The 22,767-nt window shown below is 45.0% G+C and overlaps 1 protein-coding gene across 1 annotated transcript in view; it reads right to left on the reverse strand.

Moving 5' to 3' along the window:
• Window positions 1–7,399: 7,399 nt before the first annotated feature.
• Window positions 7,400–22,767, reverse strand: part of ASTN1 (astrotactin 1) — a 316,035-nt gene continuing 300,667 nt past the window's right edge. The window contains exons 22-23 of the mRNA XM_047753485.1: window positions 12,461–12,644; window positions 7,400–7,777 (exon numbers count right to left, since the gene is read on the reverse strand). Coding sequence (XP_047609441.1) covers window positions 7,540–7,777; window positions 12,461–12,644 — 422 coding nt within the window. The 3' untranslated portion in view covers window positions 7,400–7,539. The remainder of the gene's footprint in view (window positions 7,778–12,460; window positions 12,645–22,767) is intronic.

The following is a 22,767-nucleotide window of genomic DNA, read 5'->3' on the forward strand; positions in this document are numbered from 1 at the left end:
ACAGATGCAGACTTGGAAATCCTTTGTTTTATGCCACCTAGGATACCCAATTAATACCATGAAGATTATTTTAAAAGACAGATGTAGAAATGAAAAAGGACAGTGCAGAAAACATAAATAGGAGTTCCTGCCGTGGCTCAGCAGAAACAAATCTGACTAGTATCCATGAAGAAGGATGCAGGTTTGGTCCCTGGCCTCGATCAGTGGGTTAAGGATCCAGCGTTGCCCTGAGCTGTGGTGTAGTTTGCAGATGTGGCTTGGATGCCACTTTGCTGTGGCTGTGGTATAGGCTGGCAACTACAGCTCCAATTTGACCTCTAGCCTGGGAACCTCCATATGCCGAGGGTACCAGCCCTAAAAAGACCAAAAAAAGAAAAAGAAAACATAAATAAAATGCTGTGAAAGTGATCATGGAGTAATGAGGTCAGGGATTTCAGAAATGCTTTTTCAGTTCTCACTCTGTTTCCATTATCATTGTACAATGAACCTATATTCACTTTTCTATATGTCGTTAAGTGATATGACATTATGATGCAAACATAATGGATTTTCCTGGATAGTCCTGGTTTTGGGTATTCTGTGCCTATCCTTTTTCTGTAAATTAGGAAAGATAAATACCTGGCAAACATCTTGCTATTCACCATTTCCATACTTGTATTAGGCATTCATCATGCATCTTACCACTTTTTCTGGCCAGATACAGATCCATCCCTAGAATCCTTTTCGAGTCACAGACAGCCACTACACTTGATAAAATTTAGCACTCAAGTGAAAATCTATTTTCCATCCTTACAATTGATCTTTGATTTTTTCTTTTGGCATCAAAATTCATCTTCTAGACCCTAAAGAGTTACAGATTTTTATGCCAGATGAGATGTAGTAATTTTTTGTTCGAAATGCATGTTAGTGAGGACCCTGTTAGGATATCAGAATATAGTTTAGATAATTCAATAGAGAAAATTCAAAACGGGAAGGCTTTGAAATAACAGAAAGGATATGTAAAAAATCCTGGGCCAACCTGAAGACTAGAGACAGCAGGAAGCTCCTGCTTTGAAGGGGTAAGATCATGTTACTGAAATTCAGGAGTTGGAGCCACCTAAAGGGAGCTGAAAGCAAGGCAGGCATTCTCTGGAGGAGTTCTGAGGTCAGAGAAGCAGCTGGAATCACAAAGAAGATGCTAAAGACACCACCCAACCAGAGACAGGAAGACATGAACTGGATTCCTCCCTGCCCTTCAGTCTTCCACAAGTGCCTGTCATTGCCCCACCAGGCCAGAAGCCTGCTGGCAAAGGTGTCTGGGAAATGCAGTTTGCAAGGGCCAGCTCTTGGTGACACAGGGAAAAGCAGCAAAAGTTTGGGGAATAGATCTGAAGACAAAAAGGCAGTTGGATCTTGAGGTATATTTGTTACCGAGTGATACACAACAGTCACTAGGACAAAATGACAGCTAAGGTATATCCAACCTAGTCTTATCTACAGGCTTTTTTTTTTAGATCCTGGGACATCACAAGGACAAAGCAGGAGACAGTTCCATCTCTAAGTCAGTAGGGCACAGAACACGGTCTGACTCATTGGACAGCAGAGCCTCAGGGTCACTTGACATTTGAATCCTCAACAAAGGAAGCTTCTAATTATCCGTTGAAGAATATGGCTGAAGTTTTTCTCCTGGGATAGGTAGTAAGAATTAATTTGTAGCCCCATGTGAATGGACATATGCATAAACTCTAAGAAAAGGAAGTTTTGGTGAAGAAACAAAATATCAAAACGTGTTTATTCCTGCAGAAATCAATTCAATTATTGAGAGAAATTGTCTTCCGTGTGACATGGATGGAGGTCACTGGGTGGGAGGCAGCTGGCAGAGGGACTAGCCCCAAGGGTCCAAGACAGCTTCATTCATATGTCTGGTGCCTTAGCAGGAAAGGCTGGAAGGCTGGGCTCTGCTGGAACAGCAGCCTGGAGTGTTTACACGTGACCTCTCCAGCCTGGTGGCCCCAGTATGGTGGCCTCAGATTGCTGCTCTGAGAGTAAGAGTTCCAGAGAAAAAGGCAGATGCTCCAAGGTCTTTTATGACTCGGACTTGGAAGTTGTGGAGTTTCCCTTCCATCATCAATCTATTGGTTGAAACAGTCATAACCTGCCCAGATTCAAGCGGAGAGGCAGTAGAAGGCACTTCTAGATGGAAGGGGAGTTGAAGAATTTATGGCCATCATTTAAATAGCCAGTCTTCATCTTTTTTTCTTCTTTTTTCTTTTTATGGCTGCACCTGTGGCATAAGGAAGTTTGTGGGCTAGGGGGTGAATCAGAGTTGCAGCTTCTGGCCTATACCACAGCCATAGCAATGAAAGATCCAAGCTGTGTCTGCATCCTATGCTGTAGCTTGCAGCAATGCCAGATCCTTAACCCACTGAGTGAGGCCAGGGATCGAGCCAGCATTCTCATGGAGACTACATTGTGCCCTTAACCTGCTAAGCCACTATGGGAACTCCATTCATCTTCTTTTAATAGTTCCTGCTTGAGCATCTCTCACGGTTACTTTTGAAGAGGGCTGACTAGTGCCCAGGCAGTTACTATCTGGGGATCACATGTGTTGGTGGCAGCACAGGTAACATCTATTTAAAGTTATATTAGGAGTTACTATTGTGGTGCAGGGGAAACGAATCCAACTAGGAACTATGAGGTTGTGGGTTCGATCCCTGGCCCCACTCAGTGGGTTAAGGATCTGGTGTTGCCATGAGCTGTGGTGTAGGTTGTAGAGGTGGCTCAGATCTGGCGTGGCTGTGGTGTAGGCTGGCACAAGCAGCTTCGATTAGACCCCTAGCCTGGGACCCTCCGTATGCCGTGGGTGCAGCCCTAAAAAAAAAAAAAAGTTATATTAGAGCAAAGGGGGGGGGAAAGATTGTTTTGAGCTACCCACATGAAGCAATTCATAACAGCCAACCTCTCCCAAACTCCTCTACAGCATGCAAGATAAGAATGTGTCAGGCAGGGCCTTTTGGAACATTATTTTTAAAAGCCCAATGTAAAAATTTCAGCAACTTCCATAGCATTCTGTAGTCTGTCAAAGTTCTTGTCATCCTTGTAACCATGGGTTCAATGTCTAACTTTCTCTAAAAAAATGCCATGCTCTGTGATGGAAAACAAGCTTGTCTTACCACCAGCATATCTTCTGCACCGTGCAGTGTCTGAAATGCAGCCAGTATGCAATAAATAGATTTCTTTGGCTAATTATTTGGAGATGGTGGTGGGGAAAAGACGAGAATTGCTAGTACATAACAATAAGCTTATGATTTGCTGCAACATAGTTAACTTTTTTTTCTACTTAGGATGACAGGCTATAAGGCCTCTGTATGCAGAATCTAAAGTATAATATTTAAACTTTGTTAATTCTCCAGCTGGTCCAACCAGATCACTCCACTGATAAGACACAGGTAACATCCACACAGCCGACACTTACTAACAGCTTCGTTTATTTGTTTAGTTGATGATTCCATTTGTATAATCATACAATGATTCTTTTAAACAATACTGTTATACCTGCCGTTGGTCGCATTGTACTCTCTCTCTTCTTTCTCTAGTAGCAAAGTGGGGTTTTTTCCACACTCAATTTTTTAATAGAACGTTTTCAAATATCAAGAAGTGTGATTAACTAAAAGTGAAGAACGGACCAAACTCCATGAGAAATGATTGCACATTCAGTTAAAGGGCGAATGCTGTTCCGGCGAGTCATGTCCACTTGGGAGGAAACACAGCGGTCTTGTGGGAGCCTGGGGCAGGTGAGTGTTGGTGGGTCAAAGCGACTCGCTGAGGCCTGTTCGGCAGCTTGGAAGTCGAGGTTTAATACTGGCCCGTCATCGCCTTTTCTAGTCAGAATGGCTTCCTCCAGTCAAAGTGGAGGCCATGCCCTCAGGCTGTGACCGACGGTGCTGTCCTGGGGCAAATGTCTTCCAGTCAGTTCCTCAGGGGATCTTAATGTTCCTTCCTGCTCCATAATGGCCGTATTTTTTACTTGAAAGTAGATGGGACCCAGCCCCAGGGGTTGTACAGTGTGTGTGTGTAGTTTGTGTACATAATGTGTGTCTGTACTGTGTATATATAGTGTGTGTATACTCTGTATGGAGTGTGTACCATGTATGTAGATAACTGTGTGCACCGTGTGTGTATACGCTGTGTATATTGTGTAGAAAGTGTACATGCTGTAGTGTGTACATCTGGCTGTGTGTAGTGTGTGTGCATATAGTCTGTGTGTATAATGTGTGTGCCTACAGTTGTGCCTGTGTAGTGTGTGTATAGACTGTGTAGAGCATGTACAGTGTATCTGTGGTGTGTATGTTGTAATGTGTGTAGTATGTGTGTACTCTGCATAGGGTGTGTACAGTGTGTTTATTGTGTGTATACTCTACACTGTACAGTGTATGTAGTATGTGCACATGTGTATAGTGTGTGTGTATACTCTGTAGAGCATGTAGATTGTGTGTAGTATGTTGTGTGTACAGTGTGTGTAGCGTGTCTATGCAATGTAGTATGTTGAGTAATTTGTGTAGTGTGTATGTTATATGTATAGTGGGTGTTGTGTATACAGTGTGTGCCTATACCATGTAGTGTGTATGTTGCGTGTGTAGTGTGTATGTTGTGTGTATACTGTGTAGTGTGCGTTGTACGCATAGTGGGTGTTGTGTATACAGTGTGTACCTATACCATGTCGTGTGTATGTTGTGCGTAGTCTGTCTATACTGTGTAGTGTGCATGTGTATATACTGTGTAGAGTGTATGTCTAGTGTGTGTCTATGCTATGTAGTATGTTGAGTAATTTGTGTAGTATGTGTCTACTGTGTAGTGTGTATGTTGTATGTATAGTGGGTGTTGTGTATAGTGTGTGCCTATACCATGTAGTGTGTGTGTAGTATGTGTGTGTGTGTGTATACTGTGTAGAGAGTATGTCTATGTAGTATGTTGTGTATTTATTGTGTGTAGTATGCGTGTATACTGTGTAGTGTGTGTTGTATGCATAGTGGGTGTTGTGTATACAGTGTGCCTATACCATGTAGTGTGTATGTTGTGTGTAGTGTGTCTATATTGTGCAGTGTGTAGTATGCGTGTGCATGTGTATATACTGTGTAGAGTGTGGAGGGTGTGTGGAGGGTGCCGGGGACACTGAAGGGGAAGGAAGGGGCTGAGGAGGAGGGGACAGGACAGGAGAAGCACAGGAAGATGAAGCAAGTGAACAAGAGGTAGAGGACCTGGCGGAGTGGAGGGGGAGGGGAGAAGGACAGTGTGGGCCTCTTTTATGTTAGTAACACAGGAGGGACAAAGAATGCTGCCCCTGATGCCACTCCCCACCCCTTCCCTGGCCCAAGGCAGCAGTAGCCCCAGGCCAGGGGTTCTCCTAGTTGGCAGCAGCGTGGACTTGGGTTTCCGTGAGACCTAAACAAAGACAGAGGAATGGGTAGCAGAACCAGCTCTCCCCAAGGCCCTGCCCCTTTGGCTGGGGTCCCTGGGCTGCTGCCTGCACCTCCTCCTCTGGCCAAGGTGAGACCCTTGCCCCGGACGCATTTCACCTGAGGCCCTGCACTGACCACAGGTGGAGTTTTCCGCAGCCAGGCCTTCGCTCTGTAACTGAGGGGCCCTCTGGGAGCCTGCCTTCCAGAGTGTGACCTCTCTAAAGCCTTCTGTGGAAGGATGCAGCGTGAGGCCAACCTGCACTTGCAGGCTAACCACAGGCTCGCTCCCAGGCTGGTGCTGCAGACCTGCGGTCCCAAAGGGCACTCAAGCTGTGGGTTAGAGCACGCTGTGTGGCCCTTCCAGCACACCGCACAAACCAGTGCCAAGGAGGCAAGGGAGCAGCGGGGAGAGCTACCCCCATCCCCAGGCAATACTGAAAGCAGTGCTGAGGATGGAGAGGGGTTAAAATCCTGTGCTCTGGAGTCTGATAGCCTGAATCCATATGGTGGCTCCGGTAAGTGAGAAACCAGGTGGCGGGGGGTGGGGGCAAGTTGCCTAATCGCTCTTTGCCTCAGTTTCCCTATCACTGAAATGGAGCCAAGAATAGCACTTGCAGGGTGGGGGGTGCAGGGTGGTGGTGTGAGACCTCAGGGAGATGTAAAGTGCTTAGAGCAGCATCTGGCACACAGTAAGCACTCAGTAAATGAGCTGTCATTATTACTCTTCCAGAAAATAATCAGTAGGGCTCAGCAGCTGGCCTTACAGATTCCACATCTCCTGCCTGACTTTTCTCTGGTGTTTCCCAAAGAGGGGCCCTGGTCAAAGGCAGGGTGGCTGAAAGTGTGTGTTCAGGCCTTGGAGGGTTTATGGGGACAGTTAAGGCCATTGCTGGTCCACAGGGCCCTGCGGCCATTATGCCGGTGCCAACGCCGGGGGAGTGGGACGGAAACCGTGGGCCAGCCCTTACCTGTGGTGAGGGGCTCCCCTGTACAGAATCTGCTACTTCTGGCAACTAGATGGGGGCCCAAATGGTGGCATCCCCATGTAGAGAAATGATCGGCAAAACTAGCCACACAACTAAGCCAATTTGGCAAAGGGAGAACAGACAGAAGTGTTTTGTGCGGCGTAGTGACTTCAGAACGCTGAAACACTGACACGGAGGTCTTGCTCCCTCTTGACCAGAGGAGACATCAGCCCGGCCTTAACCGTGCACTCCAAGTGGTGTGGACACTAAAGAGAACGCAGCTGTGCGATGAATACTGCTGGTCTGAAGAAGCTCGCCCTGGAGGCACAGAAGTTTTCTGAAACAAGAAAGTACAACTTCTTTGCTGTAACAGGGACTGCTAACTAGACTCCGGGCGAGACAGCCCTGCAGGGGCACCTGACGGGTAGCATTTTGTCGTCTCTTAAAAACCATATTGGAGGAGGGGGCAGAGTTCTTCCAGAGAGAGATTTAATTCCAGTCTTGTCTTAAAGTGGAGGGAGGACCGAAAAAATCCAGGAGGCCCGCTGGGGCCCATAAGGGAGGCTGAGTTCACCTTTCCAGCAATCGGATGGCCTGGGGGAAAACCGTGAGACTACATAGGGGCCACCTTCCCGACTTTGTTCTTGTTCTCTGAGAGCAGAGCTCAGGCTCCCAGCGTGAGATGCCTCCCCAGGAACATGTGAGGCTGAGGCCTGGGGCCGCTGTAACAACTTGCTGGCCTCCTCTCTGTCTCCAGCTATAAGTAATGCAAGAACCCAGCACAGGTGCACCAACCTGATGGCCCTTTCATGAGAAGCATGGCAGAACTCTTGAGCATTCTAATGAACCTCTTGGAAAAAAAAAAATGAACAAAACAAATTAACGGCAAAACAAGCCCCAAAGTAACCCCCTAAAGAGAAACTGGTGAAGCCCTAGCTAGCAAGGCTAGCTGGTCATGCAGATGGAGAACATGATACCAAAGAAATTCTGCAGGGATCAAGGATCACCTTCTCCCTGGCTACGATGTTGCCTGTGGAGGTTTTAATGTTCCATTAAAAATATTAAAAATGCGCACACCAACCCAGACGGTCCCCTCCTCTCTTCCTCCTGTGGCGGCCGCTCTCTGGATCGTGGCGCTAGATGTCTTTACTGTCCCCATAACCATTGTACGGAATGCTCAGGGTCTGCTCCTCGCAGGTCTTCCTGAGGTCCCGGCTGAGCTCTGACCAGTCAAGTCCATAGGGCTTGATCTCACTGTAGCGGCAGCCCAGGTACTTGAGGGAGCTGCGTCTCAAGCTTATCTTGGGTTCCTGAAGGAGTCCATTGCACCAACTGCTGAGATCCCCAAGCTGAGACAGGATGAGGCCAGCTTTCCTAAGGATCAAGCACAGAGGATGCTTAGTTAGGAAGAAGAGAAGGCAGGAAGAGCAAATGGGGAGGGACTTTCAACTTCGAGAGGGCAGAGCCCAGTCTGTTTTGCTTACTGTTCCACGGTTGGCACTTAGAACAGGGGGGCCCTCCATAAATATTTGTTAAGCAAATGAAGGGATGAGATAATTAATTCATAAGATGGTTGAGCAAAGTGGGACATCAAAATGAAACAGAGAAACAAAGTGCAATAAGGACAAATAAAGAAGAGAAATGGAAGTTCCCTGGTGGCCTAGAGGTTAAGGATGCAGATCACAGCGGTGGCTCGGGTTCAGTCCCTGGCTGGGGAACTTCTGCAAGCCACAGGTAAGGCCAAAAAAAAAAGTTAAAATAGAAGAGAAAATGGTTAATACTTTAGTGGGAATTGATACCATTTTAAAATCATAGAGTTGTCAGTTTCAAAAGACAAATCAATTTACTCTTAAGCCAGTAATTTATCACCATTAAATGACAAATAATACATTTGACTGGACAGTTCCCTTTTCAAGACTATTTCTGAACTGAAATAGAAGCAGCCAATATATTGTACTTCGGGTGATATCAGATATAACTAATTATGCCTGTATGAAGGTAATTATAGTGTAATAAGGGCAGGAACAATGATGGCCTCAGTACCCACTGCCATAGGGTCATTCTTTGGCACACATCACCTAATTACCCTGCAGGGGCGCTCCTGCTTCTACTTGGTTCTGCAACCTCCCGTGGAAAGTCAGGAGGCCAGTACCGTGGAGCCCCATCCAAAGAGTGGGAAGGGGAGCTGTCAGAGGACACCTGAGCTGCTGCAGACACTTGAGAGAGAAAGGGACAGAGGCAGGCAGGGTTCACACACACTGGAAAGGAGTGAGCCCACTGGGCCAAGAATAGAGTATGAGACCCTGCAGATGGCTTGGGGAAGGGGGTTGTCACCACGATCTAGCTCCACTGCTGCATGGCTCCTCCCTGGCCACTTGCACTGTTGGAGATGGAACCACTCAATAGCCAGTTCTCTTTTCAGGACTGTAGAACCCACACACAAGGTTATATAGCTTAGCTCCACTCATGATAAGGAGGCTCAGTCTGGCTTTGTCAGACACTCACATGTCACATCTTCCTCTCAACAGTCAAGTATCTAGACCTAAGGCTCTTAGTTCCCCAGAAACTGCTTGTGTAAACAGCTGTGCCATCCTTGCCATTTATTTTGGGCTGCCAGGTATCAGTAACTTGTGGATGTTCCTTGTGGATTAGTAACATTAGTTGATGTTTTCTAACATCTGCTTCCGGTGTTAGAGATAAAACCACCCAGTAGCCAGTTCTCAGCCCTCCTTGGCTTTGACTCTGAACACTTAGGCTAAGTGAAGAACAGGGTTCCCTCACTCAGCTGTGTTCTTTCCCTTCTTCAAAAAGCCGACATGAGAGTACCCACTGTAGATCAGCAGGTTAAAAACCCAACTAGTATCCATGAGGGGCAGGTTTCATCCCTGGCTTCACTCAGTGGGTTGGGGATCTGGTGTTGCCATGAGCTGTGGTGCAGATCACGGATGCAGCTTGGATCTAGCATTGCTGTGGCTGTAGCTCTGATAAAAACCCCTAGCCCGGGAATGTCCATGTGCCACAGGTGCGGCTCTTAAAAAAAAAAAAAAAAAAAGCCCACATGAGCAGAGACCCACAAAGGAATAGTCTCTTCTTTCCAACAAATCCAGGTAAGGCTGTAACATCTCTTCTGGAAAGCTCAATGAAAAGGACCCCTTGCAGTATTTATCAACTTGCTAGAAACTTTACATGTGGGGAACCATCTCTTTGCTTATTCAATCAACAATTCTTTCCAGAAACTGGGAGTTTCTGCACCACATTTAGAATGAGCTCTCAAGAATAAGAAGCACATTCTTTTCATGCCTCGTCTTCCCTCTTCCGTCCTGGCAATGCATCACAAGGCGTGAGCTCACCACGTTCCTAGGAGGGCAAGCATGATGGGCGGAGGTGACGTTGGAGGCAAGGTGTTGAGCGGCAGCAGCAAGGTCAAGGGGCCAAGGGGGTGTGAGGTCATCAGAGGGCCAGTCATATTTCCTCCAACTTCAACGGCAGGTCAGAGAAAATCAAACAAACACTCTGCCGACTGGATCCCATCTTCTACAGACTGTCTCTCCTCCGCCCAGCAGGCCCTGCCATTTGGGCAGGCAGGCTTTCCAAAAGTCGTCACCAACAGGCACTTTGGTGGCCTTCCTCTTACTCTGTCCTGGGGCATGGCATTAGTTGCTGACACATTCTTGGGAGGTAGATGAAGCAGGAGAAAAGGAAGACTGCAGGGTGGCGTCTGCATCATCTTGAAGAAATGGATAAAAGAACTCATCCCAGCCATCCTTTCAAACACATGGATTTAATTGGCCGGTAGAGTTTTTGTGTTTACTTTCATTGCTCAATTCAAAAAAGAATTTAATTTGGGTCTGCCCTTGTCTTAGAGCCTTGGTCCTTCTTAAGAGCAACGCAACTGATGTCGTTCTGAAAGTATATAAACCCTCAACTCAATCTGGAGGCCTCCGTGAATTTTCATGGAATTGGGTTTAAGTGAGGGAATCCTTTCTGCCTGCTTCTAAATCCAAAATGAGCCGATGCATCTCAAGGCAGGAGATTTGTTTCTCGTTGTTCTCCCTGAGATGCACAACCCTGAGAGGTAAAACTTGTATTTCCACAAGTTAAGGAAACTACACATTCTCCCACTTAATATACAGCCTTGAAAAACCAGTATTATCCATGAAAGAGACTTCTGGAAAGATAGTTTTGAAAAGAGAATATAAGGTCAGCAGCAGGCTTTACTTGACAGTGAGATCCACATTTTTTTGGCCCTGTGCACTTTCTTCATTAACCAATTTCCTTTCTGACTCAAGTTACAAGACAGAAAATTTTATTGGCCATGCCCGCGGCATGTGGAAGTTCCTGGGTCAGGGATCAAATCTGTGCCACTGCAGCGACCCGAGCTGCTGCAGGGACAATGCTGGATCCCCAACCTGCTGTGCCACAAGGGAATTCCCAAGAAATGTTTAAAGCGATACCAAATTCCCTTGGAAAATCATGATGATATGTGCAATGTTAGTGCTATTCCAATTGTGACATTTATATTTCCTGACAAGGAATGATATACATGCACGCAATAAATGTCAGAAGGAAGGAGGGAGGGGGAAGGAAGAGGAGGGAGCAGAGGGGACTGGGGAGAGGGTTGGAGAGAGGGCGTGCTATGAGGTATGCATAATAATAAGGGCAGGAGTAATATGAGGTATGGAGCAGAGAGGATATCTCCTAACAGAGCTCTACTTTCTAAGCCAGGGAGTGCTTTTGACCAAAATTGAGACAGCACAAATTAAAAGTCCATTATATATTTCTCCTGGGTCCCATCCACATGGCGTCTGTTTGCCTGAGGACTACCAACCTTTATAAACTTTGGCAAATGCTTTATGCAGTGCAGAAAGATTCTTCCTGGCCTGACGCTTGAAGTCATTTTATTTCAGGAGTATAATCCTCAATTTTCTCCTTCCTTCAGAAGGAAGAAAATAGAATGGGGATGTCCTGAACACTGGTCTTCCAGGAAAGTTTATAATTTCAGGTCATAAGAGGTGGAGTTTCCCTCTGATTTGATCAGAGGTCGGATGAAAGCGATGACGTGCGTGATACTTTGTTCATCTCTGTTGGCAGGAGAGCAAGAATTCTCGGAGGGCCAGAGGATTCTATTTGTATTGGTTTTCTTCATCTGTCTTCTTCCTCTCTTGCTTTCTCTTCCTTCCTCTCCTTATTTCTCTCCTTCCCTCCCTCCCTTCCGTCCTTCCTTCCCTTCTTTCTGCGCTTCTTTCTCTTGTTCTGTTCTCATAGTCCTTGACCTATTTTTTTCTTTACGAACTCCTAAATGACTTGGGGACATATAAGAACCACACGAAAAACCTCTTCACTATGCCTATCTGAAAATCCCAAGATTTCCAGGGAGATCTTCTCAGAGCAGCAATATACAGCCATGACGAATGGAACAAATGAAAGATATTATCTCTACGCATCCTACCCATTCCTCTCTTTTTAAGAACTCCACAGAGCTATATAACGTAAAAGCAGGGGTATTGAGTATTTAGGAAGTTGCAGCCCTGGGGCCAGGGCCAGTTGGCAAGCACTACATTACCCTAACTTTGGCCAAGTTAGATGTCAAAGTGGGTCACTGGCTACTCCTGCTCTGCCTTTCAAGAGCATGTGTAATTTAGCTTGAAATATAGACGTATAATGCATAAAACATATGCAAAGTTCTTATGCAATAAATGTTTTCAGATAACCTCTTTAATAAAATTCCTAATTACCTTTCCCAAGACTAAGCTTTTGGCCCCTACAGTTTAGCCTCAGGAGCGCTGCAGCAGCATGATAAAGAGAGGGTGAAACAGGTCAAGGGCAAAGGTTTTTTCAGAGTTTAGGAAATGCATTCATGACCTGGCTGCTTAAACATCACTTATCTGGAACGAATCTGCATGAACTGAGCTGTCTAAAAGCACAGGACTGACTTCTCCAGACACCTAAGCTCCCGCAGGACATCTGCAAGTTCATGAATGCAGTATTATGGCAGAAGAGGTAGAAAATGTCAAAGAGCTGAGGTCTTTAAAAGAGACAAGGACGCTTACTGGTTACCTGGGGCCCAGTTCATCCTCACAGCGCCAGGTGAACTCTCCAAAACTCTCGTAGTGCTGGTTATAGTGGTAGAGGACTCGATGTAGTGTGGGGGAACCCAGGTCCAGAAGCGTGTTATAGGCGGTCTGCTGCTCCTTCCCACTGGTATAGCCATTGAAGAGATTGTAGATCTTGTCTGCTATTTCTGAGGAGGGGGGAAAAGGCAAATAAGATTGTATATATTGTACATGGTTATAAATAAGGCATATGGGTGTATATGCATGTATGTGTATATATGTTATATACACACACATATATACACAATATATACATACACGCAAGCATGTGTAGGCGTGTTGTGAGATATTACTTAAAGAGTACTGAACCTAGAGCTTGAAGAAAGTAGTTTGAATAATTTATTTCTGCCCCATCAGGTTTTACTTTTCTCTTCTATAAAATGAAAGGCTTCAAAGAGAATCTCTGTAAGGTCAATTTCAGTGATAATATTCTTTGTCTTTACCCATGTTTGCTAAAAATACAGAGCCTGAGGCAAAAGCTCATAGAGTGATACTTTATTGGCAAATGCAATCCCAGGGAAGCAGGAGGGAGGACAGAGAGAAATGAGGCAGGAAAGGAGGCAGCGTGAAGAGAAGCAAGTACACTAAGGAGCGGATGGCTGTGTGCTGCAGGAGCGGATGTGTGAAGCTGCCGGATCCCCACCAGTCCATCCAGGGGTGGAACGGAGGAGGACATTATCTCCAGCTCCCATCCAGGACTGGTCCGTGGGGACTTTTCACATTTCCATGAGGCATTAACTCCCCTGCACTTCTACACTGCACGCTTGGGTACAAAGTGGGTCTTGCAAAACCAAGAGGGAAGCCCTGAGCAGCAGGGGGTGGCATTTGGCTCACGGACAAAAGGAGGCACTGTCAGGTCATGCCTCGAGCAACGTGAAGAACCTGGAGCAACCACACTGCCAAAGGCAGTGACCACAGGAATGCAGGTTCTTTGCCAGGGCCACCCAGACAAGTATGATGGCAGTCTTGCAGGTCTGTGGTGACACATACATTGAATTCTGTGCCTTCTGCAGTTCCAAATGAGTGATCCTCTGGTTTAATTTCTCTGTCTTATATTTCTGCCTCCAAGGTATACATGGCTAAGACTGAACTTGGTGATGTGGCAGAGGGGCGATGAATTGGTGTAGCCCTGGCATTTTTTCCTAAGGAGCTCAAAGTATTTTATGATTAAATGTTTTCTCATTAAACCTGTCAGAAAGGAGATTGGTTCCCATTTTCTTCCCGAAACAGCTGAGAACTGAGATCTGGAGAGCAGTGTTGTCTCAGACACAGTGTTAAATCTGGGAATGCAGAAACTAAACCTACAGACTTCTGAGCTAGACATTGCCCTTGTGACCCCCTATTACCCTAAAGGCTCTGATTCCTTGTCACCATTCTAGGTGGATCTAAGGCTGCTGGTAATGACAGAGTCATCATTATAGGAGTTCCCTGGGTTGGAATGAATAAAATTTCAACCTCTACTCTGCCCAAACATTGAGATGATTTCCTTTTTTTTTTCTTTTTCTTGTCATTGTTTAGGGCTGCACCCATGGCATATGGAGGTTCCCTGGCTAGGGGTCCAATCAGAGGTGTAGCCACCAGCCTACATCACAGCCATAGCAACTCGGGATTTGAGCCCCATCTGCGACCTACAGCACAGCTCATGGCAATGCCAGATCCTTAACCCACTGAGTGAGGCCAGGAATCAAACCCGCATCCTCATGGATTCTAGTGGGGTTCATAAACTGCTGAGCCACAATGGGAACTCTGATTTCCTTCCTTTTCTAACTTGCCCATTGCCAAGGAGTCAGGAGCCAGATCTTACCTCTTCAGTATCTTGAGTTGCTAGCACAGGGCCAGACCATAAGGTAGATTAAAAAAAAAAAAAAAAAAAGTTAGCTAGGAGTTCCTGCTGTGACTCAGTGAATTATGAACCTGACTAGTTATCCATGAGGATGTGGGTTCAATCCCTGGCCTTACTCAGTGGGTTAAGGATCTGGCATTGTTGTGAGCTATAGGCTGGCAGATGTAGCTCCAATTAGAACTCCCCCAAGCCTAGGAACTTCCATGTGCTGCAGGTGTAGCCCAAAAAAACAAACAAAAAAAAAATCAACAACAAAAAAAATGTTAGCTGAATGAAGGAAATTCCTGACTCTGGGAGTCATTTGAATCTACGTTGGAAGAGGGTGTCTGGTGATACATCTCCAGATCAGGTTAGACAAACCCTTTAGCAATAAAACCCTGGTTACCAGTATTTTAAGCTGTGTTAAAAATAATCTCAGTCCAAAAATTCATCAGATTGTCAGGACTTTAAAATTCTCAGGTTATTAAAATAAGATCAAGCGTTAAAGTAGACAGTGATTTAGAATATAAAGACCTCTGATATTTATTACATAGAATATAAAGTACATAAATAAAAATTATATAGAACATAAAGACCTCTTATATTTATTTATTAATGGCCTACTGATTGCCAATCACTTTACATGTGCCAATTCTAATACTCAACCACCACTGCATGATGCATATGAATGTCCTTGTCCTACAAATAAAGCACATTCACAGAGAGACCAGGTTGCCTGCCCAGGGTCTCACAACTGGTGTGGGCTGGGGTTAAACTTTAAAACTGTATCTTCCATTGCTTTTTTGCATCCATGCTCAGGAGATGGTAGTATTTAACCAATTTAAGACACAGTGGGCAGAGCCATGGGGGGTGGATGCAATTCTGGGGGGGACAGTTTCTTTCAGAGGACATCGCCCTGGCTGGCCCGTAGATGCCAAGTAAGAGATTCCTGGAGGATGTGCAAAGTCTGTCATTTCAGGAGTAGAAATGGAAAGAAGCAGAGGGACTATTCTAAGAGCTGTTCTGTGCTCCGTGGGAGGCAGGGAACATGTATTTAGAGAAAAATGACCAGAGGAGAAAAAATGGGGTGATCAGACCAGAGCCCAGAGAGGGAGGTTTGGGGTTCCTTCTCCCATCCTCTTACTGATGTCAGTCTTGTTTCTGGTGATGGGAAATTGCACTTCAGGCCTCAGGCCCCTGCTGTGACCGTCTGCTGAGGAACAGCAATGACTGAGAAGGTATTTTCTGGAGTGTTCACTATTCTCCTAACACAGTGGTAATATCCAGCTAGAGAAGGCTGATGTTTCCTGTAAGCAGCAGCATTTCTGCTAGAGACCAGGTGGGACAGGCCCAGGTTCCACCATAAATCTCCTAAAACCAAGACAATCTAACTCCAGGGCCTGCATCTGTAAGTGGGATGTCATATGCAGGAAGATCTAGATGCTCGGCTCCTACAGCCTGAGTATTTCTGGCTCCTCCCAGCTCTGCTTAGGGAATTTATAGATATTGTTTTATTAGCTTGCATAGCATCTCAAGAATTCACTAACTCAAAGATGACAAAATAGTTTTGGTTATCATTTTACCCTGCTTTCAGCCTCGCAGACGTCTTGAGTTCACCAACACAGACCTCTGTTTTCCCTCTTTGACATGTGTGGTACTGAAGAAGAGCTCAAATGCAGGTGAAGAGATGGTATGGTGTCTATGTACACAGCCTCATCACGAAAAAGGGAACTGCTTTATTAGAAGGGAGCGAAGATCTCTCAGGAGGCAGAATAAATGAACAGGGCTGAGACTGAAGCCCTCAGATCCCAAGGGATGATTAAGAACATATACGGTACTTGATGGTGCTTTTTTTTTTTTTTTTTTGCTTTTTTATGGCCACACTTGTGGTATGTGGAAGTTCCCAGGCTAGGGGTCGATCTGGAGCTGCAGTTGCCAGCCTACACCACAGCCACAGAAATGTGGGATCCAAGCTGCGTCTGCAACCTACACCACAGCTCATGGCAACACGGGATCCTTAACTCACTAAGCAAGGCCAGGGATTGAACCTGCATCCTCATGGACACTAGTTGGGTTCGTTAACCTCTGAGCCATGATGGGAACTCCAAGTTTGATCTCATATTAACTAATTAAATCTGCAATGACTCTATGTCCAAATAAAGTGTCATCGAATGGAGTTGAGCTCCACTACACTAGCTGTGGGCCTTGGACGAGTTACTTAACCTCTCTGGGTTTTAGTTTCCTTATCTGTTCAATAATGGTTAATACAATTTTAAATTAGTAAATTATAATGACTGTATACCTTCCAAGATTATTGTGTGGCTAGAAGTGATAGTGAATGTAAAACCTTTCTTTAGCACAATTTCTGCTCAGAGTAAGCATACATTTACTCACTAATTCATGCAATAAAATTTTTATCGAGTGCTTAACACTCACTCTGTGCAAGACCTGCAGTGCTTGACCTTTTTCTAGGTACTTGGGTTACACCAGGGAGAAACTCTGACAAAATTCCTCATCCTATGACACTTACATTCTGATGGTAGGAGACATTCAGTTAAGCAATAAGCACAATAAATAGGGAGTTCTCACTGTGGCTCAGTGGTAATGAACCCGACTAGTATCCATGAAGAAACAGGTTCAATCCCTAGCCTTGCTTAGTGAGTTAAGGATCCCGTGTTGCCATGAGCTGTGGTGTAGGTTGCAGACGCAGCTTGGATCCCACATTTCTGTGGCTGTGGTGTAGGCTGGCAACTGCAGCTCCAGATCGACCCCTAGCCTGGGAACTTCCATATACCACAAGTGTGGCCATAAAAAAGCAAAAAAAAAAAACACCATCAAGTACAGTGTATTAGAAAGTGAGGAGGGGGCAGAGCAAGATGGCAGAGGAGTGAGAGGTCGCACTCACCTTCTCCCACAAACACATCAAAAAAAAAAAAAAAAACCACATCTACATGTAAAACGACTCGCACAGAACATTAACTGAATGCTGGCAGAAGAACTTAAACCTCCAAAGAGGGCAAGAAATTCTTGACATTAACTGGGTAGAACAAAAGAAAGAGAGAAAAGGAATCAGGACGGGACTAGCAGTCCCGAGAGGGATCGGTGAAGGAGAAAGGGAACCCACACCCTGGGAAGCCACCTAACTGACAGAAAGATCAGCTGAGTCGGTGGGACCTCAAACTCGCCAAGAAAAGCACAGCAGCTGCACTGAGAACAGCCAAGCAGAGTGAGAGCTGCACAGATCATCTGCGCCACTGGCCCAGACACCGCAGCCTGAGATGCTTGGGCAGGGTCTGGGCAATGAGACTTAGGCTCCGGAGGTCAGTCCTGGGGAGAGGACTGGGGCTGGCTCTGTGGGGACAGCCTGAGGGGCTAAGGAGCAGTGCGCCACGGGTAGGGGAGGGGAACGCCACAGCAGAGGAAACCTGGGAAAAGGTCCAGACCCGCAGGAGAGGCAGCGCGCCATTGTTGGGGAGGGTGAGAGGAGGAGAGGCGGACGCCTTAGGAAACTCCCTGCACCTGAGCATCTGCATGCCTGCGGGCTCTCAGAGGGTGGGGCAGCTCTGGCGCAGGCTCTGGGTGGCAAAAGCCTCTTGCTCCTTTAGGGGAAACTGGGCACTTCCTGTGCAAGCTGCTGGTGGCCAGGCATCTCTTGTGTGGGCGAAGGGCATCAGGGGGCTAAGTGTGACGTGGTGCCTCTTGCATGCGCTACAGGTGGCAGGGACAGACCGTGGCAGTTGTCTCAGAGGCCAGAGGGAGGCGTGGTTTGCCACCACTGATGGCCTGTGAGTGCACTCCACCTGTGACCCCAGTCACCACAGGGGTTGGCAAAAAAGAAAAAAAGAGGGCACTGCAACCAAGCACCATGCTGTTGCTCTCACTCCCCTGGGAACATACCTGGCCTGCAGCTGCCACTGCCAAATGCTCTGGGCAGCGCCCAGACACTTGATCACTGTCCTTTCCCAAGACCCTAAAACTAAGAGCAGCTGGTGCGGCACCTCCTGCATGGGCTAAGTGGGACAGGGTGCCTCTTGCATGATCTGCAAGCAGTGGGGGCAAACTGCCATGGTTATCCCTGATTCCAGAGGTGGGCATGGCATACTGCCACTAGGGAAACCTGAACAAAAATCACTTGCAGCCCCATCCACCTCAGAGAAGGACATTGTGACCGAACACCACCTGTTGTTGCTCTCACTCCCCTGGGAACATACGCGCCCTGTTGCTGACACTGCCAAACACTCAGGGCAGTGCCCAGACACTTGATCACTGTCCCTTCCCAGGAACCTGCAACTAGGAGCAGCTTATTCAACACCTCCTGTGGGGACTAAACAGGCGAGGTGCTTCTGGCATGGTCCACAGGAGGCAGGGGCAAATCACCACAGTTATCTCTGGCTCCAGAGGTGGGAGTGGCTCGCCACCACTAGGGGTCCATGAACAGACACCACTTGTAGCCCCATTCACCTCAAAGGCACCACAGAGAAGGGAATTGTGACCAAACACCACCACCTGTTGGTGCTCTTGCACCCCTGGGAACACACCCACCCTGCTGTTGCCACTGCCAAACACTCTGGGCAGTACTCACACGTCTGATCTCTGTCACTTCCCAGGATCATGCAACTAGGAGCAGCCTGTATGGCACCTCTTCTGTGGGCTAAGTGAGACAGGTTGCTTCATGCCTGGCCTATAGGTGGCAGGGGCAAACTACCACAGTTATCACTGACTCTAGAGATGGTCATGGCCCGCTCCCACTAGGGGCCCCTGGACAGACACCACCTGTGGTTCCAATCACCTCAGAGGAGGGCACTGCAATGAAACACAAGCTGTTGTTGCTCTCACTCCCCTGGGAACTCACGCACCCTGCTCCTGCCAAATGCTCTGGCACCTTGCAGATCTGCCTAGAGCTCATTACCACTTCCCAGGGCCCTGCACCTAGGAGATCCTGTGCCACCTTCCTGTGGGTACTTGCTGCTGTTGAGAGCCCAACGACCAGGCACTGACTGCTGGCCCTACCCATTGCCTCCTTCTCCCTGAAAACACACTGAGCATCCTGGGGATAACAGCCCGCTCACACCAAAGAAAGAGACAGCAAATATTCAAAATCCCACACCAAAAATAAATAGTAACCCCCTCAAAAATACAAAGGGGTATTCTTGCATAGAAGTAGCCTGACAAGACTACAGCTTGACTTCCCCAAACTCACAGAAAAAGAAAAACACAAGCAAGATGAAGAAGCTCAGAAACCATTCCCACTTAAAGAAACAAGAGAATACACCTAAAGCAATCAACAATGAAACAGACCTCTGCAGTCTGACAAACTTTGATTTCAAAAGGGAGATAGTGAAAATACTGAAGGATTAAGAGAGGATATGAACAACCATGCAGATTCCCTCAGAAAGGAACTAGAAAATATAAGGTGGAGCCAAGAAAAACTAGAAAATTCATTTGCAGATATACAAGCTGAGCTAAAGGCAACAAAGAGCAGAATGAATAGTGCAGAGGAACGAATTAGTGATGTGGAAGACAGAATAATGGAAATCACCCAAACAGGACTGCAGATAGAAAATCAAATGAAAAAACATGAAAGCAATATAAGAGACCAATGGCATAATATAAAGTGGGCCAATCTACACATAATACTAGGAATTCCAAAGGAGAAGAAAAAGAAAAGGGGATTGAAAATATATTTGAAGAAATCATGGCTGAAAACTTTTCAAATCTAATGAATACTGATAGCAAGATACAGGGAGCACAGAAGGCCCCAAACAAGTTGAACCCAAACAGGCCCACACCAAGACATATTATAATAAAAATGGCAAAAGTTAAAGAGAGGATTCTAAAGGAAGCAAGAGAAAAGCAAAGCATTAATTATAAGAGAACCCCCCCCCCCCAATAAGGCTATCAGCTGATTTCTCTACTGAAACACTACAGGCCAGAAGGGAGTGGCAAGATATATTTAAAGTGCTGAAAGGAAAAATTTTGCAACCTAGGATACTCTATCCAGCGAGAATATCACTTCAAATAGAAGGGGAATTAAAGAATTTCTCTAACAAACAAAAGCTAAAAGAGTACAGCAATACGAACCCATTCTAAAAGAAATACTGAAAGGGCTTCTCTAAACTAAAAAAAAAAAAAAAAAAAAAAAGAATTAGGATGGAGGAAACCACAATTGGAAAGCAATCAGTTAAATAAACCAGCATACAGATCTAAACATGAAGATGTTTAAAAAAAAATCAAAAATCATACAATGTGGGGAAGGAAAGTAAGAAAATATAGATTCTTTTTTTTATTTTAGTGATGTGTTTGAGCCTGTATGACTATCAGGTTAAAGCAAGTAGATATAGGAAGGGGTTAACGTACTTAAAAAACAGGGCAACCACAAATCAAAACCAAACATTACATGAACAAAAACTGAAAAGTACTCAAACATAAAATAAATGGAAACCATCCAACCAAAAAAAGAAGAGAAACTTAGAATCAACTGGAAAACAAGGTTTAAAATGGCAATAAATACATATCTATTAATAATCATCACCTTAAATGTCACTGGACGGAATGCTCCAATCAAAAGACACAGTGGCAGATTGGATAAAAAAGCAAAAACCTTCAATCTGCTGTCTACAAGAAACTCACCTTAGGGCAAAGGACACATAGATTGAAAGTGAAGGAGTGGGAAAAGATATTTCATGCCAGTGGACAAGACAGGAAAGCAGGAGTTGCAATACTCATATCAGACAAAATAGACTTTAAGACTAAGGCCATAAAGAAAGACAAAGAAGGACACTATTTAATGATAAAAGGATCCATTCAAGAAGAAGATATTACAATCATCAATATATATGCCCCTCATATAGGAGCATCCAGATACCTACAACAAATGCTAACAGACATAAAAGGAGAAATTGATGGGAATACAATCAGAATAGGAGACTTTAACACCCCACTTATATCAATGGGGAGACCCTCTAGACAAAAAATCAGTAAGACAGCAGAGATCCTAAAGGACACAATAGAAAAGTTAGACTTAATCAACATTTTCAGGACATTACATCCAAAAAAAAAAAAAATCAAAATATACATTCTTCTCAAGTGCACATGGAACATTCTCAAGAATTGATGATATCCTGGGGCACAAAGCTAACCTTAACAAATTTAAGAGTATAGAAATTATTTCAGGTATCTTCTCTGACCACAATGGCATGAAACTAGAAATCAACCACAGGAAAAGAAATGAGAAAAAACTTACTACATGGAGACTAAACAACATGCTACTAAAAAACCAATGGGTCAATGAGGAAATCAAGAAGGAAATTTAAAAATACCTCGAGGCAAATGATGATGAAGACACAACCACTTAAAATCTATGGGATGCCACAAAAGCAATTCTCAGAGGTAAGTTCATAGCAATACAGGCCTTCCTCAAAAAAGAAGAAAAATCTCAAATCCACAACTTAACCCACCAGCTAAATGAATTAGAAAAAGTAGAACAAACAAAACATAAAATCAGCAGGAGGAAGGAACACATAAAGATCAAAAAAGAAATCAATAAAATAGATTCAAAAAACAACAAAAAACTTAATAAAACTAAGAGCTGGTTCTTTGAAAAGGTAAACAAAATTGACAAACCTCTGGCTAGACTCACCAAGAAGAGGAGAGGAAAAACCCAAATAAACAAAATAAGAAATGAAAAAGGAGAAGTCACAACGGATACCACAGAAATACAAAAAACCATGAGCAAATACTGTGAACAATTGTATGCTAACAAATTTGACAACAAGAAGAAATGGACAACTTTCTAGAGACTTACAGCCTGCCAAAATTGAATCAAGAAGAAATAGATCAACTGAACAGACTGATCACTAGAAATGAAATTGAGTATGTCATAAAAACACTCCCTACAAATAAAAGTCCAGGACCAGATGGCTTCACAGGTGAATTCTAACAAACATACAAAGAGGAACTTATACCCATCCTCCTTAAACTCTTTCAAAAGGTTGAAGAAGGAGGAACACTCCCAAAGATATTCTATGATGCCACCATCAGCCTAATTCCAAAACCAGACAGCAATACCACCAAAAAAGAAAACTATAGGCCAATATCTTTGATAAATATAGACACAAAAATTCTCAACAAAACTTTAGCCATCCGAATCCTACAACATATAAAAAAGATCATACACCACGACCAGGTGGGATTCATCCCAGGTTCATAAGGATGTTTCAACATATGCAAATCAACGTCATACACCACGTTAACAAAGGAAAAGTCAAAAACCACACGATCATCTCAATAGATGCAGAAAAAAGCATTTGACAAAGTCCAACATCCATTCCTGATCAAAACTCTTACTAAAGTGGGTATAGAGGGAACATACTTTAACATAATAAAAGCTATTTATGACAAACCCACAGCAAATATAATATTCAATGGAG

The sequence above is a fragment of the Phacochoerus africanus genome, chromosome 11 (assembly GCF_016906955.1).
Source record: "Phacochoerus africanus isolate WHEZ1 chromosome 11, ROS_Pafr_v1, whole genome shotgun sequence".
Taxonomy (NCBI): domain Eukaryota; kingdom Metazoa; phylum Chordata; class Mammalia; order Artiodactyla; family Suidae; genus Phacochoerus; species Phacochoerus africanus.